Consider the following 27823-nt stretch of genomic DNA (forward strand, 5'->3'; position numbering starts at 1 on the left):
CATACACATGCGAAAGTATCAAGTTCCATGATAAGCAGGAAGATGTGTTGGAAATCTGCGTGGAGAGAGCTAGGATAGTTCATTGTGCATTCTGTTGATATATTTACTAATTATTAAACCATTTCGTCAAGTAGAAGCTGAGCAATTTGTTACAGCAGAGGGAATGAACAATGCAATCTTCCAGAATGGGGTGTACACGTATTTTTGAACTTAAATGACTAAGACCTAAACATAGAACGGAACAGTAAGCATTAAAATCAATCGAAAGTAACGTGGATATAATTTAATTTCAGATAAGCGTCCTCAGATTTTTCAGAAAAATCTGTCATGCCAGGACTGAACAGAGGACTCGATATGCAGCAAGTTGAAGATTTATATCATGTTGGCGACATTTATCGAAGTTACCTGGACATTTTAGTGGACATTTTAACGTTAGAAAAAAATGCTCTACCTATAAAAATGCGCTAAATATGCCGTGGTGCTTATATTACATTTTAGGAATTACCATGCATTATACATGGAATGATCTAGTTCAAAATGTTATATCCTCCTATCTCCCTGTTGGTTAGTAGGGACAAGAGACTTAAACTGGCAAACGCGGACTACTGAGGATATTTTATCCCGCGGAAATGTTCACATCCTATTTAAAAATCCGCTAAAATGTCCATCTGTTTTCTGTTAATACGTCCAACAAAATCATCTATCCAGCATAATACAGCCACGCCGAAGGACGAAGTTCGTGGCTTGCAGAACCTTTGAAATTATTACTTGTGTCATGAAGCAACATAACTCCGCCAGCACCGAAAGCAGATATTTAAGAGGTGAGGCATAAAACCCATGTAAAAACAGCAAACACAATATATAAATGAAAAACCATTTGTCGTTCTTTTAGAATCAGTTGCGGATCCGGCTTTGGGAGAATTCTGGGGTTGGACCCCTCCACTTTTCTAGGAAATTGAATGCATGTATTTTGTTAGCTTTGTGTTAAATTTGGACTCAAAAATGAGCAAATTCCTTTTATTTATTTCCTGATTAGTCCCAAGACAGGTCAAGGGTGTTATCACTCAGCAATGAAATACCGTATCATTCCAAAAAATATCGACAGACATTCGAGCTCATGATGAATAAGTTAACTGAATTTTGCTAATTAAGAACACCAAACAAAGTGTACTTGGAAAATCAAATCTTATTCGTAGAAAAAATAGCACTTTGTATTAGTAAAAGGTAAATCCAAATATCTTTAAGTAGATATACATGTATATTGTTTGATTTTGCCATTTTATTTCGAAAGAGTACTTTTCAGTCAATCTGGATTTAAAGATATAAAACTTTACTTATGCTTGAAATACACAATGTTATATTGAAATTGAATTAAAAGCTCAATTCATTTAGAGTTATTACTTAAATTTTATTTTCAGTTTCAGAAAAAACAAATAAGGGTGTTCAAGGTTTTGTTTAACTCTTACATAGGTAGTAACACAACAGTTGTAAGTAAGAAATGGTTCTTCGGGGGATTGATATTGGGGTTTTAAGGCCGTGGTATCACTGTGTACATTTTAAACAAAATATCTTCATTTACCAGACCTGTCTCGAAAGCACGCAGTGTCCGACGTGGCACGGACACAAAACAACAACTCTGTTCTTTGAAATATAAGAATGTACAGTTAACTTCAACTCCACCAACTGAGTTTACCCTAACAACTAAAATACAACATGACCTAATACAAACGTGTCGGATGGGATGCAGTCGACATCTGGGCGTGCCGTATCGTGCACATAACCTAACATAAACCTGTCGGATGGGATGCAGTCGACAGGGGTGCTGTATTGTGTACATGACCTAATATAAACGTGTCGGATGGGATGCAGTCGACATCTGGGGGTGCCGTATCTTGTACATGACCTAACATAAACGTGTCGGATTGGATGCAGTCGACATCTGGGGGTGCCGTATCGCGTACATTTTCAACATTATACACTTGGCTAATTGTTTAAATATGTGTTTCTTCTTCGTCATCTGCCTCTTCTGTACATGATGCCTATGATCTAATTCTAAACTGAGTAAATCGAAACATTCATGCGCACAAATGGCATTAAATTCGTTATATAAAAAAAAATAATTTAGACCTTATAATAACATTTGAATTCTAAATTTTTATATAACAAACTCTTTAGCCGAAAAATCTTTCCATTTTCTGTTGTCAAAGATTTACCGACAAACTTGGCAGTCGGCTTCTAATATTGTTAGCGACTTCTTGCACTCGTTATTTCAGTACTTTATATTCTCATATGATTTTCATAATTATATGTTCATACTCCGCGTAATGCTGCAGACCTGTACCAAGTTTACCGCAATAGCATCATAGTTATAGCTTCATACGAGATGTACCTCTTAAATATCATGCACGTGTGTTCTGCGTGTGTTTCTTGCTTGTATGAGAACAGGAAGTTCACATGAAATGATCGGTTAGCATTGAACATTATCCAGTTTCTGATTCAGGCACAGGGGTTCGTTACAAGACTATATAGGTCATATACATATGAATATTCATTGCCAGTATTTAATCTGGTTCCGAATCTGGCTCCCTGTTCAATATCATTAGCGACCCAAAGCCTCTTTAAAAAAATCATACACATGTCTATATGTGTTTTTTGCTTGTATGAGAACGGGAACTTTAAAAGATGAAATGATCGGTTAGCATTGAATTTCTTTTCCATTTGACCTTAACGACCTCTTCCGTCGAAATGCAAGTCACCTCATCACAATTATATTTTCCAATTGGCCAAATACTGATAACTTGTGGTGTTCGAAAAAACTGTATCGAAAAATGGAATTGCGCGCCATATATTATTTCCTGAATGAAATGTAGAAAATTATAAGTGAAAAGAACAAATTTTACTGCGTCGGCTATCATTTTTTATCAATTTAAGTCGGAGATTTGAATTGATATAATAGTCGTCAGAGCCTTTAGGTTTGTAAAGCCTGATAACATCTGCAATTATCTTATCCTGTCACAGGAAAATAGTCCTTCCGGCATACCCTATTAAGGTTCAAATGCAGATAGTTAGATCCAAGTTGTAGGAATTTCTAATATATCAATTTAATTCTATGTCATCCCAATAATCATAGCCAATAAACAACTTTTACTGCGAACTAAATATGCTGATTAAATTGGTATCCAATTAAAAATAGTTTAGACCTCCAACCTCTTATCAGTATCTGTTTATCTTCTAAGACGTTATCGTTTATATGAATGTACTTGTCTCGGGAACTAGGTGCCCAGAAACTAAGGTCTTTCACATGAAACATAAGTTTCTATGAAATAACTTGTAGCACTTAAGAAATGTAGCTAGTTGAGAGGAACATGTATCTGAATATGATTTATTTCAACGATTGTTTGTTACGTTTGAACAATTTAACAGACAGCTTTGACGTGTAGGTGGATAAACTGAATTTCGACCATAAAATTTAAGAACTAGGAATGGCAAACTAGTAATTTGTAGTTCAATTTTGTAATATGTTGGAGAGTTTTGTGTTCATTCATTTAGGTGTTCCATATGTATACCGATATCGAATCTGAATTTTACGCAAACTGGCGTTATTGTGTATGCGATTTTTTAAAATGTCCATCGAAATCAGAATGGTGAATTTAAAAATAAAACAGAGTTCAATATTAACCATATTTATAACAATAAGCTTGTATTAAGATATGTTAAAATTTGCTCATCATACTTTCTTTTTATCCCATATTCGACGATTATTTGGGGCGTAAAAATTCAAACGATCGATATAAATTGATTCAGTACATGAGTACTTTGATTAAAGATAGTCTGTCATATTGCGTTTGTTCACAACTTATTTGAATATAATTCGACGAACTCATTTAATACTTGTACAAGAACCCCGTTACCCTGTCAAGTGAAAAAAAATCGATTACGACGGCTTGATCGTGAACTCATACCCTTAAGTAATCATTTTGAAAGACACAATTGATTTTTAATCGTGAAAGTTGCAGTTATGCTGAAAACAAAGTTGTTCACGATCCCTAAAATATTGGCAGCTGTTATCGATCTGTTCATTATCATTTCTTTCGCTTGACAGTCTCAAATTTGTCTCAATTTTTTTTTTATGTCACGGCCAAAACATCAAGGATATGTAAAAATCATTTAATTGTGATAACTTGAAAAAAACTTGTTCTTTGGATGCATTATGTGCGAGTTTTTCACAATCAGAGACTAGTGTTCCTTCATCTTTGAAAAACCATCATATATAAAAATTATTCGTTGTTTTCGTTAGTTGTTTTATCAGTTGTTACTTTGTATGTGGTCTTTTTCTATTTTTTTTTCATGGCCCGGGCAAAGGATATCAGAATCACGTATGGAGTGTTTTTTTTTTCTTTTTTTTTAATCACGTCACCCTAAATGGGATCGTCTGAAAATCGCCGCCATGGTCATTGACCCAGGGACTTTATATTACACAATATAATATACACTCCCTGATTGATCTAAGACGGTAAGGTGTAATAAGTCATTACAGGCGAGTAGCATTATTCTACGAAGATAAATATTATCGGAGTGCGGACACTTTAATGCCCACATCTCTATCATTTCAAAGGTATACTAATCTCTATATCTATAGAAAACGTGCGAAGATGCCCAAAGGGTTTCTTACGTGTGAAATAAGTTTATTTCTGTTGTTAAATAGAAAAAAACTTAAATTTGAAGCAATATATAAGTTGATACGCTTACTATGGGTAAATGTTGCTGTATAGTAAACCCAGGATAATACATGTATGTATAGAAGTTGAGTTTTTTTCTACTGGCGCAGGAACATGCTGGTGATTAGAGTTATCTCCCCTATCACATACTGCTAACACACAGAGTATCTCAGTGCTTCTACGGGTAAATTAGAAAATAATCAGCAATAAATACTTTGAACTTCCTGTCGTTTTACACGCAAACTATTCATACAGGTATTTAAGTATGAATAAATATTTGAAATTCGTTCGGGTCGTTGAATTAATATATCAAAAATATCCATGACACGGGTGATTCAGCACAGCGGGAAGAAAACTAGAAAATTAAAGCGCGGGTGTCTTCAAACACTTCTCAACCACATCATTTCCTATCTTTTATCATATCGCCAAGTTCATTTGGTATTTACTTAGGAAAGTCTGGTTGTCTTATATTGGTATATTTTCAAGTATCGGTAATTCTGTTCGAAGTCCAAGATTTTATCTAAAGTTATAGTGTATTGGCAATGGTTTTGACATTTCTTCTAGTTGCAAGGTTTTTATATTAGACTACAAAAATTATCGCTAGTCGGAATACTTCACAAGACCGTGACCATGGTGTGCGACGGGTGCGATCGCACCCCCATTTTGAAAAAAAAAACAAAAAACAAAAAACATAAAAAAAAAACCTTAGATTTACATCTTAGCCTGTAATTAAAGTGAAATCCTACCAGATAACCAAGTAAAATTGCTTATCGGTGATCAATTCGCACCCCCATCCAGAAAACCTGGCTACGGCCCTGCTTCATTCAACACATACGAGTCTGAGAATTTGGGTTTTTTATCCGGGATTCTAAAGAATCTATGTCTGATAGTCATTTCGTTCAAGTCTACTAGGTCATTTTCTGCTTTTATTCAGTAAGTTAAATAACGAAACAACTGTTGCTAATATCATGTTATATCGTGAACTATACCGTTGATACACATATTTTTGACATCCTTGTTTAAATCTTAACGGTTCAATCTTCGGTCGAGAGCCTAGCCGAAGTAGCACGAGGTTTCTGTTTTATACGTACGTCGTCATACACATTGAAATCATGCCTGAGCATGAACAAGTTGTGATAAAACCATAATTTACTGGCAATCATTCGTACTGTTTGGTTAGTATTGGTTGCTGTTTTTTTTTTTACTTTACTTACTCATGTTAAAATCACTTTACACCCAAGTTTTGTGTGTGTCAAGACTTTAGTATATGTACTGATATTTTATACAACAGTAGTTGGGATATCAACAAGCCGTACCCATATTATGCTGTAAGGCAGCAAAGATTCCGAGGTAGTCTACAGGGATTGGCTATATCAGAACTTTGTTGTTTGTCAATGCCGAAATCCTGCTAAACCTTATTACAATCAACCACATAGTGTGAGAATGACGGATTTGTCACAATCACTTAAATTTTTTTCTTGACTGATCTTACACGTGACACTTCGCACTTAATCCTGCATATCTGTTTATTTTATTAATTACCTAATTGACCAAGCATAATAAGTTATTATTAGGAAACCGTGGAATTACATGACAGATGGACGAACAAGTGCCACGACCCCTATCAAGCACCCTGGAGGGTATGTAACACTCTCTGACTGTGTGGCAGGCTTACAGTTGTCAGGTTGTATGTCTAATCGTCTTTCCCTGTAGTATATCTAAGTATTGATATTTTTATCAAGATTTTGATAACTTTTCTGATCCTACTTTCCCTGCAGTTATCTGTAGTTAACAACCATACTATTTGTTTTCTCGGGGTTTATGTTTATTTACTACATCTTATTCCGTGCATCAGTGCAACAAGACATTTTGTGGCGTCTGTAGGTTTTTGTTTTGTTTGTTGTTTTTTCTTCTGACAAAGCCCGGGTCAGTTTTGTCGTGGAGTTCCTGTTTTCTTTACGTAATCAATCTACATTATGCTTGTTGGTGCATTATTCTTCTGAATATAAGTTTCAGTTAAAAATAAATGTATAGTTGTGTAAACATGTCTCATTCTTTGAGCGGGAATAATAAGAGGACGCTGTAAATAGATGTGTGTATTTATTTTTTAGATTTAATACTGTGTTATATTATGAATGAGCCATGTATAACTCGACTTCAATTCGGAAAAACCAGATTTTTTGTTTGGTAAACCTGTTTCATTTATATCGTCTTTGTTGAACATTTATAAATTAGATTTTATCGTAAATGTAAGTTTGTTTCAGTATCTTCATGACTTACCCATATCCGTATTCACAAAATAAATCATTTATGAAATCAAGCAAATTTCGTGGCTAGACGTTCGAGATGCCTGTCTGAAGGGTTAACTTGTCTCATTTTACTACATTTTGATGGCTTACTAAAGGCAACGAAAGGCAGATGACTCCTTGTGACCTCGCAGCATTTGAAAAATACACTGACGTGCATTTCTTGTAGATGAAGATCACTTCTGATTTCATGATATTTTACACTTATTCATGTTTAAAAATTTTCACAGAAGACATCATTTCTGATACATTTACGTACGGACTTATTTACGACAAATACTCATTTAATTGTAATGAAAAAGTGTAGGTGAAATTTAAACCATTCCTCTTAAATTTGTGGGTTAAAATTACTAAATGCACTGATCAATGTCATGTCTTTAAAATTTATCTGATCTCACTTCAGAACTATAGAAGTATTATTTATGAACTTCCGATCCTGCTGTTTGACACGTAAATGTACATAAACATGTATTCATGTTTGTATATTAGATCGCTGAACCATAAGTACATAGATATATCAGAAATGACAAGTCTGATTGACAGGCCCATGGGCGGGGCTTGTAAATGTAAACAATATGCAGACTAGGTAAGCGTGTTCGAGGATAAAAATAAACAAGAGAAAAACATTTGTATATTATAAATTGTTGTATTTTTTTCTACAACATAACATGTAAAATGACATACAAATAAAGAATTTGCGAATGTCATCATGTACAAAGTAATATTGGCCTTCGATGCCGGATATTTCCATCATTTTAAATCGTTGGTAATGGTATCAAATATAGATTAAGTAAAAACAATCGCGAAAACATTTATATTATCAACAAATAAGTCACTTATATATAGCACAAATAAATAATCACTTTCTGTACAGTCTGTCTTACACCCTATACAAAAATCTATCTTCATGCAAAACGTTCCCACAAAATACTTTACTGGCGTCTTTATACGATTTTTTAGAAAAAAATATGGCATAAATTGTTCAATCGCTTTGCACTGAGGTCAGGTAAAATCTCATACGTTCATTGCAAAATTTACAAAAAATGGAAGGGTATTGTAATACTTCGCTGAAGAAAAAATATGTACAATTTGAGTCCCTGCATTGAATGGAATAATTTGTGATGAATTTTGAATGAATGACCAATGATGTGATGATAGAAACGCAAGTTGAAAATGAAAATTATCTCTACCTGGGTTAGTCGGCAAATACCGATGTAATATCCAATGCTGTGAGAATGCCTGAACTGATATGCATAGACAACTATATAATGCGGTTATATATGATTTCACACCACTTATTTACATTTTCACAACTCGTAATTTCAAGAAAAATGATTATAAAATGATATAAATTGTGTTCAAACACACTAAAATATATACTGGTCCTCATTAAATTCTTCCGACAGTTATTCCTCCCATGAACATATTTTCATCACTTTGCTTTTAAGTAATTTGCACATCGTCCCGTATAAAGCACATTTTCGTGTCAATGAGCAGCAATCGAACTTAGCACACCAATGTCCATCCACTCATTCTCTAGTCCAATGATTTCGGAAACTTCTGGCGTGGAATAATCTGGGAATTCAAAATGTGATCCGTTGCTGGAGGTTGAAGAAGCACTACTTGAAACATTGTTATTCTGAATGTCACCAAAATTTGGAAAGTCAGCATCAGTAAGATTTCTCAAGTCCAAATTTCCGAGTTCCATTTGCCAATTTGTCGGTAACTGTAACACATCAGTTAGATTGTCCAGATCAGCAAGTGAAGATCCGTCTCCCTGAGATACGTTGGAGTTTGTTTGATTCACGATATAAGGGGTTTGTGGACCCTTTGAGGGTTCTTCCTGAGGTGAAGCGGCTGGCGTGTCATAGATTTCCTCTGGATAAAAGCTGGTGGATTCTGGAGTGGGTGGGGAATAAATGCTGGGACTGGACGGCACTTTTGCGGGTGGAGTAAGCTGACACGATGATACTGGTACAGCTCGACTTGCTTTAATACTGTCTTTGAACTTTTTGTCAATTGTGAGTCTGAGTTTAATACGATTTGGCGAGTTATTGTCCATTTCAAATTCATTCTGAATAAAGTTCTTTGCAGCAATTTTCTGCTTATTTCTTTCACTACGACTTTTTGAGAGAGATTTAGAAATCTTACCGGAATCAGTTTTGGTGACAGGCTTAGCCTTTTTCCTTGGTCTATATTTATAGTCCGGGTATTCTTGCATGTGAAGCAAGCGTAGCCTCTCAGCCTCCTCAATATAAGGCTGTCGATCAGCTTCATTCAATAACTTCCAGCGTTTACCAAGACGTTTAGAAATCTCGGCATTGTGCATGTCTGGTGACACTTCTGCTATTCTACGCCTCTCAATTTGAGACCACACCATAAATGCGTTCATAGGTCTTTTTACGTGATTTGATGCTTTTTTGCACTGAGTTGCGTCTGAGTATGGTGTATGAGTGTTAGGGTCAATCATCTGGGACCCGAATACCGTATTTCCGTTCTGAGGCACCATGTTGAAATAAATAATATCACAAAAATATATCACTAAAAGTATGAAAGCGATTTATAGATCCAGTGTTAATCCAGTTTAACGTGAAAGCCTTCTTTCGAAGACTCGCACAGAAGTTTGACAATACCTTACAAGCTGAACACTTTTTAAAATTCTGATTTCAAAACTGAAGCTTATCGGTTTTATTCGACGTATGGCTCTTTGATCTTTTCTTAACCAATCGATTTCGGTAATATAAGTCCCTCCTTCTTGTGGGCGGGACTTAAACAACCATGTGTTTATCAGACCAGAAATAACACAAAATTTATCAAGTTTGATCATTAGAGTCGACTAGTCTAGGAATATCAGGTACTACGACCGTATTCATGTATGACAATTAGACAAGTAGTTGCCATTTTGTAATAAAAACAAAGATGTACAATTAAAATAATCTCTAATTGTTAAGAAAACATACCTGTAATTATAATATTGAAAACTGAAACGTAAAGAATACTTTATATTTCTGTGAATTTTAGCATACTCTATATAATGAGTCATATTGTGAAAATATAGAAATAAAATTACTTCTAGCTCGTCTTCGAACGCGTGCATGACTCATTTATTCTATAATTTGTGATAAGTTGCAGAACCAGAACACTCTCAACTCATCCAAAACCTTGTATATTTTGAGTAGTTGATAATGCTACAAGTCTGCGAGCACGTACTGGTTGAACAAATTATTTAGCTAGCTGACACCAGGTTCGTGGGAAAGGTTTGAATACACCTAGATTACAGCAGCAATTCTATCCCTAGGCAAATTACGGCACGCGACTTGTTCTAATTTACATTTCAAAGAGCACACGCAACGCATTTTAACGCACGTGTCTATTTAAATTGAAAAAGGGCTTCCAACAAATCAAATGTCATTTTCTTTCCATTAAATTAAAATCATGTGATTGAATTTATTAAAATCAAGACGCGTGGAGGTACCTATTTTGTTAACCAAATAAGAAAATTCGATTTTCCAATTGATTTTGGTAGGTAAACAGGGTTCTCAAAAGAATTTGGGTACGACAGATGGTACTGTTTTTATGGGAAATGGAGGTAAGATTTAAGTTAGGGTCGCAGAAATTATCAAGAAATATAATTTCACGACAATCTATTTGAAAATTTCCGAGGTCTTTCGGGCATCATTTTTGGTAGATGAAAGAAGTTTCTGAATTTATTTAATGAAACTCACTTTAACTTGCAACTCGTAAGTAACCTTGTCTTCATGCAAAACATTCAAAATATTGGTAAATACTCCTTCAAAGGACCCTTGTGACGTCACGAGCAGGTGCAGGACTTGGTGTCAATTTTCTTAATGAAGGACCCAGGGCACGCGACTCTGGTGACAGCTGTAAGTTTAATCGACCAATCACAAGACACTATTGCAAATGACAGATTTATCAAAATATTCTGAAATAAATCTTTTCCCTATGATATAAAAATATTTAACATTAAAAAAAAATAAGTGATAAGGTTCAACTGCTTTTTCCATTAGAAGGGTCCAGGGGGTTGAGAGTTACACGTTAATAAGTGCAAAGTCGGCCGACGACACCAAAACTTTCTTTTAAATTTACAGGGGTTTACATTTTTTTCGTTCAAAATGACTTGTAGTATATACTAGTCTAAACATACAATAAACTTTTGCTGAGAAATAATAGAGTGTGCACTTCATGAATTGTTTACGTGGTCATCGTCGTTCGGGTTTATCAAAGAGACGAGCATTTACATATTAGGAAAGTTGAACAAGAGGCACACGACTAATGGTTCGCGACTAATACCCATTTTTGGAAATAATAACCAGGTAACGGGACCGTTTATATTTCATAACTGTCGAAAACACCTGTCGAAAAACCACAGCACGGCACTTACACAAACACGAATGGGCTTCAATTTTGACTTATTTGTCTTATCGACCATCTGTCGCCCCCATTACAAATACTTTGATTTAGACGAAAGTTTTTCACGAAAACATGAGTAAATTGTTGAAAACAGATGTCGGGTGGACGTTTGATCTGAACTGTATGTAATTTACAATTCGAGATAATTTGTGAATATTTAATGAAATTTTTATAATGGTAAATAGAATTTTATTACCTATACAGTATCACGTATTGTCCCCGAGTACAAATCACAAAATGTTACCGAGGTATGTGTCGCCTTATATACCAAGAAACGACTATAAAATTGTGTTGTAACCTGATGCATTTCGGTACGGTAACATATGGTGCTTGTATTATAACTAATGTGAAAATATCGTCCCCCTTTTGAAGTGTTTTCTGTCAAATTGCCATTTTGGAAAAATAGTGATAACACAAGGTGGTATGTACCCACAACTAGGCTTGAACGGTCAAATTTCAACGCGTGGCAAATTTGCATATTTCTGGTTAATTTGCATTTTCTTGAATGGGTATATTTGGTTACCCAGTTTATTACGTGAAACAATTATACTAGTATATCATCGCACATCATACTGTATTTGGGAAAAAAAGGAAATTTTATTTTCCCAGTACGTTTCCGACGACTGCAGTAAAAAGGGTGATTGGGTTGAATCATCTCAATAACTCATCAAGCAGTCTTGCTTTGGAAAGCGTTGTACTGATGTAAATATATACTGGGTATACATCTTTACTAATTCAACTTATTGTGGTGTCCATATGCATGTAAGTACCAACGATACCATACTTTTCTTTATTCAAGTCAGATACCAAGTCCACAAGATAAGTGTAAAGAAAGATAGTCCATGGTGACCAAGTAAATGAGACTTAGAACGATGAGCTAATCGGTCCTCAACCCCGAACGATCAAGCGATGAACTAATAATGTAAGGAAACCAATTACTAAGTCGATTTTCCATCAAAGTTCCGGATAAACTAAACAATTATTGATATTCTTCAGATTGCCCTTATAGCGTACTGTTCAACTCTACCAATAATTAGAACAATAGCCGATTTCTACAAGTTAATGCGATATCTATCTGTATCGGATCGGTTAACCGACCTTACGATCATTTACCAAATCTTTATATTATCTACAAATTCATCATAGATTGTGGCCACCCCTCCTCCCCCAGAAAAAAACCAAAAAAAAAAAAAACCAAAACACAAAACACAAAACACAAAAACAAAAACAAAAACAAACAAAACCAACTAAACGTCACAGTGAGGTCCATAAGTGAAAATTACTGATATTTTCGGACATCAAAACTCATCTTCTGAGACCCAGCTGTCTGTGTACTTTACTTCAGAGACAAGCAATAAACGGTCGCTGCTCTAAGTTATAAACTTCCTCCATATGTTAAACATTAAACATCAAGTACATTTCTAGTTTTGCTGATATTATCAACATCTTTGTCATCCGATATTTGATTTAAAAAGTAAATTTTTTGCTGTCGACGGCATGAATTCGCGTGCCATATGCTATTTGTTGAGGAAGTACGTTCCGGTTATTTGTGCGAAGAGGAGCGGTGTAGGTTGCACTTCCACTGTTAAGCAGGAGAGTTTCATTGTAGGCTAATGTCGGTATGTTTCTTGCGGACAGATAGAAAGTCTAATATATTAATATTAAATTAAACGCCCAAAAACATATTCAGTTGACATATTTAGTTTTTTACAACACTTAACCAAACTTATCTAAAGCTCAGTATCAAACCTATCATTATAATGAGAATAGGTATGGTGTATATGTCAAAGCAACAACAACCTCATCAGCATGAAAATGTCAACCCAAGGAATGTCTCTTTCTAGATATGCTAAGCAGAAACTCAGAAAACGATTCGTGACGGAGTCAGCCAAATGGTTATAGGAAATGGAATATATATATATATATATATATATATTTTTATTAATATTATATAATTGAAAACTACTTGCCCTCAAACCTTTCCCAAGACTAATGAAATTGCAATTGCAAATTTCCCCTTGATGCCCCACTATCTTAGCATGAAAACACGCGACTTTATGGAACATGTCATGTGACTGCGGCAGGAAATTACAAATATTTTGAAGGAGATAAGAAAAGTCAATTACTTGGTAAGAAACGACTCTAAAATTTTTGGTACTTGCCCTTAACAGCTGGTCTTGATATATTTCGTTGAAATAATGATCCCGTTCTGCACTGACACAAGACGGACCGACGATTAGATTCCACTTACAGAATTACAAACGATTCCTTGTGGCAGGCGAATAAACAGCCACGTGTATGAAATTTTACGAAGAGTTTTGATGTTTTGTAGATGCTTTAAAAGTTTTCATTCTCGATTGTTGAGCTATTTTTTCAGAACGACCCGGAACTTCTTGAAGAGTCAGCAACCGACCTTGAATTAATAAACAAGTTTGTCGAAGCCTAATAGCAAACTAATTGTGTACATGTTTTCAACAAAATCGATGACTCTCTTACGTAAACGCTGCGACAAGTTAAACAAATAAATTATTCTAAATCAGTGCGAACGTAAGACAGTAATTGGGGTATTGACATGTCTTTTCTTAGCATGGGACTTACATGACACCGAATAGTGATGTTTTGGGGAAAGATCACACGCATACCCTATTGAACAGTTTAATGGCCCAGAACGGACATCGTTGTAAATGGACATCAGCCTATTGTTAACTTAATTCATGCATGATAAATCGTCTATTTCAAGTCACATGTGATTAAAGGAAGCGTTCATGGAATATTAAAATCTGGCTTTTCTTCTTAACCCTTTGACCGTTTGAGGGCAGTTTGATGAACTAGACAGCTGCAATATGAACGTAGTTAGAAACCCTTTTTATAATCGAATCGTTTTTCGTGGTCATTATTGTTAACGCCAATTCCACAGTATTTCGGCACTACAACAACCAGATATTATCTACACATTTTTTAAGTAAACGTGGTCAAATAATTCAATAAAAGACAGGCGATACACGCATAAGTAGTAAAATGGAATAACTTTATTATCTAATAGAATTTAACGCATTTTCTAAGTCAGGCATGTCGATAAGATGGATCAGAACTACTGCACGTTGCCCATTATTTTGCAGTGATACATCAAACTTGCATAATCAGCGCGTTATCGAACACAGAAACATTAAAAAAATAATGGGCTTATACTGAAAAGTCACAAAAATGAAGATATTTATTTTCTTCAAAGCTATAGAAATCAGGACCGACTGAATTCAACGGGAAGCGAAATTTTTAATTGTGCTTCGATCTTAAAAAGGGCTTAGATGGTAAATTATCTTCACGGTGGACATTGACCTGCTTGTCTAATGTTAACTAAAGATTGTAATCAATTTGTTCGTAGAGCTAAACGTACGTCAAACCAGAATCTACACACATGACATTCCAGTATTTAGATACATTACACCGGATATCCATCCAACCTGCATGCATTGCGTTCGACCTACTTTTCGAATCGACTGTGGAGTTCGTTGCTCTTCCATGGCTTGTTAATTGATAGGGATAACTTGGCATTTCTTTTTATTATGGTAGGTCAACATCTATACCACATCTTCGCCAATAAAGTAATAGATACTTACGTGTTAAGGGTATATTTATTTGTAAATATATTGTACTATTTACACCTGAAAGTCAAATAGTTTGCCAAATGTTAACTGGCGGTTGCCCAAACAGGTTAGTTAGTTGCGTAAATCAACTGCTGTGCCCAGTCAATGACCACTTGGACGTTGTCAATATACAATAACCGAGCAACCATTTTGGGCATATATAGTAAGTATCTAGGAGTTATATAACTTATCATGCAAAAGAAACCAAACGAAACGACGTGCAAGTTTCACTTCTCAATCTTAACCCAGTCCCAAATAGTGTTGACCTAAATTGCATCCTGAGTAACTCGTCAAAACTATCTTTAATTCAAAATATCTTCAGTCCCCCGATTGGTACTGAATTGGTTTCACATAAGAGGGTCGTTCTACCAAAATCACCGGAAGCCGCAAAACATCTACTTGAGAATTGGAACAATGCGTGGAATAAAGTCTTCGATCGGAGAAGTACACACTATGCACCGATCCAATCACATGTACCCCGGTATATTAGGTACATACGCAATTGATTTGAACGAGAAAATAGTGCAGATATCTTATAAAATCAGCGCCTAGACAAATATTGATTTAATATCCAACGGATTGTAATGCAAAAAGATGGGACACTACAGTAAAATAGTTATAAAAACTTCATAAACAATACTAATTATTCTGAAGTAAGCTTAAATTTGACAAATTACATCATAAACATCACCGACACGGATTTCTTGCCCTCTGAACCAGACACATAGGATAGTACTTGGACCTTTTATGGTCATATTTCTAGACATACGTTCTCACTGCTGTCTTACTGTCTCTAAATGTCTGTAGTCTAAGTTATATTTAAAAATTACTATGAGTTACTAGTCTGCCTTTTCCTTAGTCTCGTCGTTGAAAGATTTTAAAAGTTTACACTTTAATTTTTTTCTTCCGTGATACAGCGTGTAAAATAAGTTTTGATGCTGAAAATTGAAGAAACGGTCACATGACCCTGTTGGGTTGCTGTTATTAATGACCTACCAAAACAACAGAATTTCTTCTAACCAGTAGAATATAATCAAAGACTGAAGTCTTCAAAATAGTTAATTGTTAAATATTTTATGCCACTGATTTTGGCTTGCTTTCAACATTCGAAATGGCACAAATATAATATGCTCTAAAATCGGGTGACTTCCGCTAGAATCTTCGTTTCCTTGATATGATTACTCTCTCGTAACCGTGATGACCGGAATGTTTCTCAATCAAAACAACTGGTTGCCGGGAAGTGCGGGTTATGTTTCCGTTCCACAAGTTTATCTCAACTTTTTAGCGATCTTTGGGTGGCTTGTGATATTGACCAAAGAACCAGATTAGGAACTAGATAAAACAACTGACAATGACTATTTCGGGGTCCTGGTAATGTTTATGACCTATATAGTCAATTGTAATGAGCCCATGTGTCTGAATCGGAAACTGGGTAATATTACATTTAGTTCGATGCTAACCGATCATTTAATCTTTTAATGTAAACTTCCCGTTTCATACAGGCAAAAACACACGTAGAACACATGTGAATGATATTAAAGATGTATACATTTTGATCTCGTATGAAGTTAGAATAGACGGTAAACACGGCTCTGATCAGCAGCATAATGTGGAGTAGTAATATATAATTATTCGAATGTTAAGTGCAAGAAGTCGCTAACAATATTAGAGACTTAAGCAGTTCTCAGTATGGAATACTTTCACTCGTTGAATTTCGGCTACCCAATTTAAGCAGCCACAGCTTTCAAACCACAACAAAAACTGATAACGAATCATATCCGCGGTGTGAAAAAAGGCTACATTTCAATGCCCTTTGAACTGTTTGCGGACATTGACGGATGGGTCACACAAATTCACCAAAATTAATAAAATTTACGCCTGTGCACTCAACTCTGATGCTTTTATCGCTCAAGAATAAATAAACGCGTTTAAATACAAGGAAACAGACATTTTATGTCTCTTAATTACTGATCTACTGGAAATGAAATATATGTATAAATAGTCTTTGTCTGAAAAGGTGCAAGATAGAAAACTATACATTTTTATTTGCATAAGATATAAATATGATAATAAAAAATACATTACATTGCGTAATGTCTCGAGATTGACGAATTCGTGAATCTTTCCCATTTTTTCAAGAGAATCATGCACGAAAAGTATATTTTTGAACTTCGTGACTCCAGTAAAAGGAAAAACAATCTGTCACTCAATCAGTACAAGATCGAAGTATAAAAAATAAGAAGGGTTAAAGGAGAATAATTTACTTTTTTCATAAATACAATTAATCTTTATAAAATATCATCTGATATATTACCGAATCTACACTTCACAGCCAAACATTTGTACATGAAAGAGAATATATTTGTCTACCTGTCAAAATAAAGAGCTATTTTTAATGACTTTAAAAATACGAGTTCTTATAAAAATAGAAAGTAAACATGCACATTTTTACAATTTTAAGCTGGAATGTGCACGATTTGAACAGTCATCTTTAAGAGGCATTATATTTCTATTATATTCGGTAGTCATTTTTGTAAATGATGAATTCCAAACCAATATCAGGATCGTGAGGAATTCTGAAAGAGATATCTAGAAAAATAGTGAAAATTAGGTTGAGACCTTCTGTTATCATATTAATTAAAAGCTGACTATAAACATGAACCAATGAAATGATCGAACCCAATGCTATGACTTCTATCTAGCTTGACCGGTACATACATGATATGATTACTTGTACCCATAAATAACAGTAAGTATAACTGCTGGTATACTACCATTTTGATTATTAATATTGACAATATTCTGTCAATGAATATATCTAGAGATTGTTAACGATTGTGGCCATACTTAAACTCCCTCCTCTGATCATAACAATTATTAGAAAATATTTGTCAACACTACCCCGGGCACTAACACTTGTGTCCTCATATTTATGGATGTGATAGAATCATTAAAGGCCAATAACGGCAAAACACTGTACGTTTTGGTTGATATCAAACACTATTAAAACATACGTGGATAAAAGCAAACAATTCTTACAAGTTGTTTTCTTATTATTTGGTTTTTTATCAAAGTGAAATACATATAGTCCATGATATTTAAACGACCATTTCACGTTTATGTAAAATGACAACGTCCTGTGGGTAGTTGGCGAATGTTCAAAAATCTGTTTGGTTGTACTTGGTACTTAAAGATCATGGGTCGATATCTCTTGACTTTGTTCAGACAGTCTGTTTTTTTTTTCTTCACTAAGACCAAGTGCTAATAGAATGCCAACTAGCAAAAGAGTAAGATTGCCTAAATGTAAATATGCTAATTGAGAAGCAAGTCAAATAAGCATGTAATACCTCCGGAATGGGATATGTATTATCAGCCCTTAGGCTGTAAAAGTGACAAATTAGTCACATTGTCTTTGGTGGCAAGTTGTGGAAGAGGTTTCATGGACAAATAGAAAGAATTATCAATGGTTTGCCCAAACTAGGAAATAGAAAGAATTATCAATGGTTTGCCCAAACTAGGTAATAGACAGAATTATCAATGGTTTGCCCAAACTAGGAAAAGAAACGTCTTGTATAAGTAAACGCAGCCCTGATAAAGGGATAATCATTTGGAGTTCGTACTTAATATTTCTCCTGGTTAAAACTAAGATAAGAAAATGTTCTTGATTGCAAAAGCTTTCAAATGGGAACAAGAATTTGACAAGGACTATAAAGACCATATTTAAGTTCTTATCCTGATATATCATGTAAATAATGTTTCATGACAATATGACGATCTTTATATATATATATATTACCTTCCGTGGGAGATCCGTAAGGGCAGTCAAGGACGTTGAAACTCCCCATTGTAGTAGACTATCTCGTAACAACGCCAACCTAAGACTCAAATAGACCATGGACTTAAAATTTACATTCCAATACTAACAAGTGGATATCAAGATTGAAAATCAAATTGCTCTGATCTTCACCAGTTTCTCCAGAGTGTGTAATATAAAACAAACAATACTGATCGAACAAAACTGATCACCAATCACTAATCGGTCACAAATCAAATGGTAACCGATTGAAAAGCTCTATTAGTCGAACATATACCGATGATTTTGATGACTTATAGTGATCGATATTTACTGTTTCGTGACCGGTTGTTACCACATCGTGCAATTCATTAGTCAGGAATAATTTAAGATGTCTGAAAAATACCTCTTCTCCATTTTAATGCAGTTAAATTCAAATATTTTGTTAAACCAATCAGTAATCAATCAGATTTAGAACAGGAAATTCTGATCAAATTCAAGGATCAATCTTTTTCATGAGTTAGATCGACAAGTGTTCGAATAACAGAGCTTACCTATCAATTACCCGGTGATCGCATCGATCGATTCGACATGTCGGGTATAAAGTCCCCGTTTTTTTAATTTTAAATCTAAATCACCTATTAGTGGTAGGTAAAGCATTTTAGCATCATCTGAAGCCAAGCCAAACTTGTCTACAGGAAATGACATCAGGATGGTGTATTTTTTTTGGCCTTCTGGCACTGCTGAGTTAAATACTGCATCACAACCATAAAACCAAGAAAGTTCACTCACTAATTAATAATTTTCATTTGACACAACATGGGATTAATGATATTAAGTACAGTTGAATTAGACAGAGTTAATTTTTGTGAGAAAATTTTCTTCTGCAGCTGTTTCTGACTTGTGTGTTTTTATAATTAAGTGCTATTTAGGCTAAGCTACAGTATATTGCCAACACATTCCTAATGGAATGTAGAAAATTAAAGATTGTCTTCACCTTGATCATTAAGGATTGTTGTTCGGACAGAGGCATGTTGCTTCTTTCTGAACCATAACATTTCGTTTGGTGTGTTTTAATGTTGATTTGAAGCCCATATCTACAACCTGTCAAAACATGTTTATTTTGGCTGAGGTTTGAACATGCACTGGTACCAGCATTTTAGGACCAGGTGATCTAGGGCAAGTAGATTTGCCCTTGGTGGTATATTGTACCAGTACATTATGTAGTTGTTTCATCAAATGATTGCTATATAAGTAAATTGATGAGTCCTTTCTTGTTATCCCTTTATGTCACGTTTAAAGGTTTTGATCTGGCTATCCCATTATGCCAAGTTTAATATTCAAACAGACAATCCCATGGTTCCTTGTTTATAAAGCAAAACCTAGCTATCCCACTGCACCGTTCAGGAGATACCCAGCGTATCCTTTAAGGAGGTAGACCTAGGGTAAGGGCATAACTCATGAAATCAGTGATATGTTTGTATCATATTCAATTTCACCAAAGCCTCTCAAGCTTTTATTTGAAGCAGAATAAAATGAATCCAAGTTAATAAGATGCTTACATAAAATTGATGTTAAATGCAGAATACAAACATTTCAATAATTTTTAAGAGTTGTGTCCCTTACCCTAGGTCTACCTCCTTAAGTGCATACCAAATGATGTTTTGACAGAGGAAGAATGTTATTAGGTTGGTAACTTTGTTTCTATATTTTAATTTATCTCTGCTGTTTTAACCATGACACCAACCTCTTCTTACAATACCAGAAACTAATGAGCTTAATAGAATGAACCATAATATTTATGTATACACAATATCATCATTTCACAGTGAACGGACAGTTTCATTTTATTCTTCTAAATAATCAGATAACAAGTACCTTATATGTATTTTTTTTTATGGAAAAATACGTCTTTGTTAAATATCGCCTTCCAAACACAGAAATAAAAAAGATGACTTCTATACCGGACAGATAAATCCATGGAAAGGGAAAGTACATAGATAATAAACATAGTCCACTTGACTCTGACCACTGTTTAAGTATTTATATAAGATTGGCCAGGATGTGGTCTATAGATATGTAATAAATAAAGGATACTAATATCTGACCGATATATATACATTGTGGGAACATGATTTGTATTAATGATGCGGAAAGAAATACTACATCAAGCCTACATATGAAAATTACAAGATTTTCATGTAAACCTTTATTGTCCACATTTTGTACTGGATAAGCTAAAAAAAAAAGGAACAGTTTGATGTCATTAAATTTTTGTGGAATTAGTATGAAGAGGTGTCAGAAATTACACCAATATTGGTATGGTTGGAAGCCAAAAAGAACCAAAAAGAGATGTTTTTGTAATTTTATCTCAAACTCAAACTTTTTCTCTATAGTCACCTTTATTTATAAATAAATCAAATACACTGAAAATATTACTGAAGCTGGTACAATATTCTGACACAGTTTTCTAACACATTTATACATAAACCATCTACCATCTCATTCTAGTCACAGCAGCTCTCAAAGATTTAAAATCATAAGACTCCTAAATAAAAGTCTATATAACCTGATTACAACAGTTTGTGTAAATGCAAATCAAGCCAATTTTTAGTTGAATTTAATGGAAAAAGATCTTAACCCTACATTGATGGCTTGTCACCGACTGCAGGGGATTACATACTGGTTAAATATTGACATCTATCACCAAGCTTTAATCCCACAATCATTTTTCACCGATATTTAAGTTAAGTGTACTGTTTGCAGCGATGGCGTTATTTCATTTACATTGTTGACGCAAATATACTTTTGTTGTTCAATTTATGTTTTGTCAATTATAAAATGATGACATAAAACTTTCAAATGTCAAGGTTGAATTTTAACTTTCGGATGACGTCTGCTAAGGCCTGATTTTCATCAGATACTGGCAGTAGACAACAACCTTTGAAGTACCACTGAACAGACCGCATAGAATGTACAGCACATCAGCCTATAAACATAAAAAAAGATAATCTATCAGGATATATGCCAATAACCAACATTTTTTTCCTGTAGCACAATTATTGATCCATTTTTCATCAATCTCGATAACCGATAACTGTGGAATAGGAGAAGTAAATCTACAGATTTTTTTCTAATCTGAAGATAGGTTTAATCCCTGCCAAAAGATACAGACATGAAACTCACTCCTATCAATTGTTCAAAAATAACAGAATTTCTCTTTTACTAGGGCCAGGTCCTGCTTTCATTTTATTACACCAGATGAACACAGCTAAGGGGGAAATTAGAACAACTGTTGAGGCCAAGGTCACAGTGTTAAGTACAATTGATCCAGAAGTCAACAGACTCAGTCAATTACTTATCTATTTCTATGTTTTTAGTATCATCTGCTTAATCATGTTGTCTATTAAGATTTTACAGAACTGGTATTTATGTTTTTGATAAAAAGGAAAAAAAAAGTTGTGAAACTGTTTGATGTATACCATATTGTTAAAAAAGCAATGAATTAAAACGTTCAACCATATTTTACATTTCAAACAGCCAAGCCTTTAAGATACTGTAAATGTCAGTTTTGGTGGTTGATAATTTTCAAGAATTCTGTTAAGTGGAGATATTTGTGAGTATCAATTTTGGCAGTCTAAAAAAATGTGTCAAAGATTGAAATGGTTGGGTTGCTGTAAAGTCAGTTATCAGGAAGTAGAAGTGTGACAGATCTAAAATCGCATTCCACAATATGGGTTTCCATACTCAGGTTGCCTACCAAATATATAGTGCTTGTGATTTATAGCAGCTGAGAAAAAAAAAACGTTATGAAATTGAAGAACCTTAGTGAGCATGCTCAAATACCCCACACGTCCCCATGTTGGATACTCAAGTAAATTTGTTTGTAAGAGAAATACATGTAGAAGGACCCAAATAAAAAAGGAATAAGAGTGTTTTTTAAGCTTTAGACTTTCATCTTCTAACTAAATTCTGTTACTCAGAATGGTAGTTTCAAACTCCAGACTGTGATTTCTTTGAGTTTTAGTTAATCCAAAGTAAATATCATTGCAGTGGAACAAAACATACACCTAACCTGTAACTTATCATGGTGAACTTATATACAAAAAATCATATCATAATCTGCAAGTGTTTAGAAAAAAAAAGTCTGAAAAACGGTTATTTCTGTGAATTTAGTTAAGTTCAAGGCCCGTAATTTTGGTAAAAATCATCGAAGCAGAACCAACTACAAACTTGTCCTCCAACTTATCATGCTGAATTTCTGTACTAGAAATCATGTCAACATCCCCAAACATTTGAAAAAAGTCTGGAAAACTGTTATTTCTGTGAATTTTGCTAAGTTCAAGGCCTGTAATTTCGGTAAAAATCATCAGAGCGGAATGAAACGTACACTTAACCTGTAACATATCATGGTGAACTTATATACCAAAAAATCATGTCAATATCTGTAAAGCATTTATAAAAATAGTCCGGAAAAGAAAACTGTTATTTTTGTGAATTTTGCTAAGTTCAAAGCCCATAATTTCGGTAAAAATCATCGGAGCAGAACAAAAGTTATACTGACCTGTAACTTATCATGGTGAACTTATATACCAAAAATTATGTCAATATCTGCAAGCGTTTAGAAAAAAGTGCAAAAAACTGATGATGGACTGACGGATGGGTCAAAAACATTATACCCTTTGCAACTTTGTTGCATGGGGTATAAATATTTTCCCTGCCTGCCCGCCCAACCAACATTCAACAATCTATAAGCTGATTTGCATGAAAGCAACCTGGCCAAAAATGATTACAGTCATATAAATGAAGTGTAAAAAGTAAATTTCCACTGTACTATTGTTTGTACTTTTCTGTCCATCACGAAAATAGAGAGAATTAGTAGACTGCAAAAATTAATAAGTTTACAGTATAAGGCACTACAGTCCTGAAAAGAACAGAGTAGAAAGTATCTTGAAACAGAATAGGGCTACATATTAAACTTACAGGTTAACAATGTATAATTGGAAGCAAGAAAAAACTTTCATGAATAATTGTATGAAAAATGGATCAATTGTTAATTGCAAGTATAATATTTCACATTTTCCATCAACTGGGAAAATATGGAATAAGTGCACCCCAATGATAACTATGTTAGACAAATTCAGCATTATATAATGAGTCTTTGATCAAAGCTTTCTGTATTCTTACAATTTTTATTCATTACTTAATTTGATACCCAATTCCTTATGATTAATACAGCTTTTATCAATACCATAAGATCAAGTTACATTGGCCTTAGAATATCAAAATACAAATCCAAAATGCCACCAAATGTCAAAAAACATAGCATTTTACGTCATATGCACTGCTGTTAAAAATAATAAAATAAATCAAGTTCTACACATCTGTGCAAATAGCAAGTATCCTTAAAAGTACCAACAGTACTCAATAGCCTTTCAATATGGCAACACTATTGTTTATCTCTAATATAAGTTCCTAATTAGAATGTCTTAACTACAAAAGTCTGGTGATTTCTGTAGAATTGTATGGAAACTAGGAGAAAGATTGGCAAAGCTGAGTACTTAATATTGTTATAATGTTCTAAGTTATATTCTATTTGTCTCTGAGGTGTTACTTGACAATGCTATATGTCTTCATGACTTGAGGTTACAGATATTTACCAAAATATCCATAAAAATTGTTGATCTCCTGAGCAATAAAAAACACTTCAGAGTTCATCGACTTCATAAGTAAATGGGAATTTGAATCAATCATTTTAATAGGGACAAATCTTGTCTATTCCCTGTACTGTGGCCTTTCTATTCAATGTATAGGGCCAATTTAATGCATGGATATTGATGGGGACTTTTCTTTTGTACCATGTGCTAATTTTTGTTTTCAGACTATACTCCAATTTCTGAATTATGAACTGGGACTATTTCTTTCCATGAATGATTTGTAAGTTCAATGTTCTAACCTAACATACCAGGTGATTCCCTGGTATGACAATATTACATGTCTGGGGACTTTTCTATGTGACTTTTACTACCTAACTCTAAGCAGGTCTATATAATAAATCAAAGTTCCCATCCATCATTCAGACCTATGTACATCTACCATTCTATCGGGAGGCCAATGTTCTTTAAATTTGATGCCAAGTAGTAAAAACTTAAGACTTTGTGAGGACTGAGACCATTGCTGGTTGAAGTCAATGATTGTAAGGCCTGTCATTGCTTTAGAATTTTGCCAATTTAAAACATGGAATCTCAAGTTTTCTCCCCCATAAGGATCTTGATACTGTCAACTGACCAACAAGGAAGGTGTCAACCAACTCTAGCCACTAAATATTTGAATAAATCTTTAAGCAGATCTCGGTTACCAGTTTTAATGATAGGAACTTATTTAGTACCAAGGAAACAGATTCACAATATAATATCAGCAAGTAAAGAAGAAGCCTTAATCTCTGAAGAAGCCACATTAGTACAACAAACTCTATCTGACCTTGAATAAAAAACCCAATTTGTTTAACATTGATGGAATCATCATCTAAAACATTTAAAACAAACGAAATCATTTGGCTTAGATAGAATGAGATAACACATAAACTTACAGATTAAATGGTTTTATCCTTATCCAACATAGACAATACATTGTACCCTGCACCTGAGGTAACATGTCTTTATCCTAAAGTTTGTTGAGCTTTCTGAAATTAAGAAATATGGTTAGAAATGGTCCTTCAATACAGATTATGGTTAATGACTGGCTAAGTAAATTGTGTAAGATTTCAGGGGAGGTTTCAGGAATTCAAGATCAGGAAGGTGCCCTGACTGACTCAAGAGGGGTGAGCACAGTCACTCCTCATTTCAACCAATATTATCAGCAACAAAAAATGGGATGGGGCATGCCTGGTATGACAGTCCTAAACACTCCTTTGGATATCTGAATATAACAGAAGACTAGAACTATAGTCTAGGGTTGCATGAATGATACCATCAATACTCTAAAAGTTAATTTAAAGGCATGTAGTCTACTGAGGTGATCTTGCATAAATATGTCTAAAATGTTTTGTATTCATATACCATGTCTTCTGTGTCACATTATAAAAAGTAAAACACCTTCATAAGAAAATCCTTAAATGAATCAAAAATCTTTATAGACTGCCTAATAATAGAAAAAAAATGAACAACTCCCCAAAGTTAATTGATGCTTTGATGAAGTTATGAAGACAGCATTCTACCTGTGTCTATAAAAATAATTAATAGATACATAATCCTTCCAGTCAAATGAGATATAAATATACTTAAATTGATATTTATGGCTTCTTTATTATCAAAATTACTGTAATAGCTTTAACAAAGTTGGAATGAAACATAAGTTTTATCATCTTAGTTCTGTAATGCCATAACTCCTTATCTACTACATGTAACCATGTCAGGAATATTAAAATTTTATTGTAGCATCTTTTACCTCTATATTGCCTTTTTTTTAATTTTAACTCTATAAATTCTTGTAAAAAAACAAAGGGTTAAGTGATCTGTGTACATTTTTCATGTAACTTATAAAACTATTAAAGATAGGTGAAGACCTTGTAATACAAATCCACCAGTCGTGTGCCAGAGCACTTGCTATTAGACTATAGGTTACACCCGAAGTTATGTTGGAATTCCTAGGTGGAATACTACAGAAATGACTAATTTGCAAAGTCTGATAATTGACCCAACTCTTACATAGTACTTTTATCTGGTACCACTAAAATAGCTCTTGGCTGCATGCTTCATGTGAAATCTGGCTCTGACTGACCTTGACTGCTTGTTTGTAGGCTTCAGACATTTGATGCTTTCTTTCATCTTTTAATACCTGGAAAAATTACAAAATCATTGTCTGCATTTAAAGGTGCTAACTTGGCATTTTAAAATTTTCTGATAAGAGTCTTCACCCACTTTTCGACTAAACATCAAATACTCCTTTTGCAACTTATTTTTAGAGATATTTCAAAAGGATTCAAAAAGTCAGCTGTCTTAAACCAAAAAGGATGTGATTTTGCTTCAGGTGTAACTTCTGAATGAAGACATGGCAAGCATTGACTCACAATTAGCACATTTTTCATAGGAAACTGACAAAAATCATTAATTTTCTCACAGTATATTTGATTATTTGTTTTTTCAAGTCATTTGACCATATGTTCTTTCTCAATTAGGCAAAGAACCTGTGTAAAGTGAATATGAAGCCACTGCTTATTACAATATTGCTGGGATTTAACCCAGTTAGAAAAGACAGATTTACATAGTAATTCATACAGCTGCCATTACAAGAGGTGCACTCAGATTTAAACTGACAGTCACTGACTTTAAGCAACACAGATGTTCTAGTCACATGGAGTCGCAAAGCCTGCAGCTATGAATGGTGCAATTTGTGAGAGAGCAATTTTTTTTAAAGCATGCATTATTGAGCAGAAAACAATGTTTGGAAAGGTCTTTATTTATATCACATATTCCAAACTGTTGGAATTGCCATAAATAATTTGTGGAACAACAATATCATGAATAGAATAGGAAATCCCCTTTCTAAATCAGGATACAGTCAGATTTAATTTTATTCCTGATGAAATTTATATGTACTTCCCCAATAAACTGATTATATTCTTGCTTTACATATACATTATGTGTTTATTTGATAGGTACCGAAGATCTTTCATTAAACTGATTAACACATGTGTAAAAGTAGATAGAGGACATGAGAGTAGGCTGTGTAGTTACCCCCATCTATGATTGAGGGAGAAATAAATGATTTGGTATAATGTCAAACCTAATAGCCCAGGAAGACCCTCATTCAAATGCCCCCCAGTAAGGACATTTCTACAGCCACCCCTTTGGTATGATGTACTTGATGAGCTTATTACAGAGATAAGCCACCATGACACAGGTATTTGTCATGATACTTGCAAAGTACTTA

The 27823-nt window shown here is 34.2% G+C and overlaps 1 protein-coding gene and 1 long non-coding RNA gene across 38 annotated transcripts in view; both read right to left on the minus strand.

Moving 5' to 3' along the window:
* Window positions 1-7650: 7650 nt before the first annotated feature.
* On the minus strand, window positions 7651-9728 carry LOC148629151 (uncharacterized). The gene has a single exon (XM_088545050.1). The coding sequence runs from the start codon at window positions 9531-9533 to the stop codon at window positions 8511-8513; it is 1023 nt and encodes a 340-aa protein (XP_088401176.1). The 5' UTR covers window positions 9534-9728; the 3' UTR covers window positions 7651-8510.
* Window positions 9729-20589: 10861 nt separating this feature from the next.
* The window catches only part of LOC148629152 (uncharacterized), a 129893-nt gene continuing 122659 nt past the window's right edge, over window positions 20590-27823 (minus strand). For 35 of the 37 annotated variants that reach the window (XR_015915178.1, XR_015915189.1, XR_015915187.1 and 32 more), the window contains 3 exons: window positions 26599-26728; window positions 25482-25574; window positions 20590-21881 (listed from right to left, as the gene is read on the minus strand). This is a non-coding gene — a long non-coding RNA (uncharacterized LOC148629152). The remainder of the gene's footprint in view (window positions 21882-25481; window positions 25575-26598; window positions 26729-27823) is intronic. The other 2 variants (XR_015915147.1, XR_015915161.1) reach the window with 1 other exon arrangement.

This window comes from Perna viridis, chromosome 1 (assembly GCF_037379345.1).
Source record: "Perna viridis isolate PV_CMFRI_1.1 ecotype Kerala chromosome 1, ASM3737934v1, whole genome shotgun sequence".
Taxonomy (NCBI): domain Eukaryota; kingdom Metazoa; phylum Mollusca; class Bivalvia; order Mytilida; family Mytilidae; genus Perna; species Perna viridis.

What these genes read in the sequence shown, in the direction of transcription:
- LOC148629151 (XM_088545050.1), bottom strand. Translation starts at nt 9,533, where the DNA reads ATGGTGCCTCAGAACGGAAATACGGTATTCGGGTCCCAGATGATTGAC.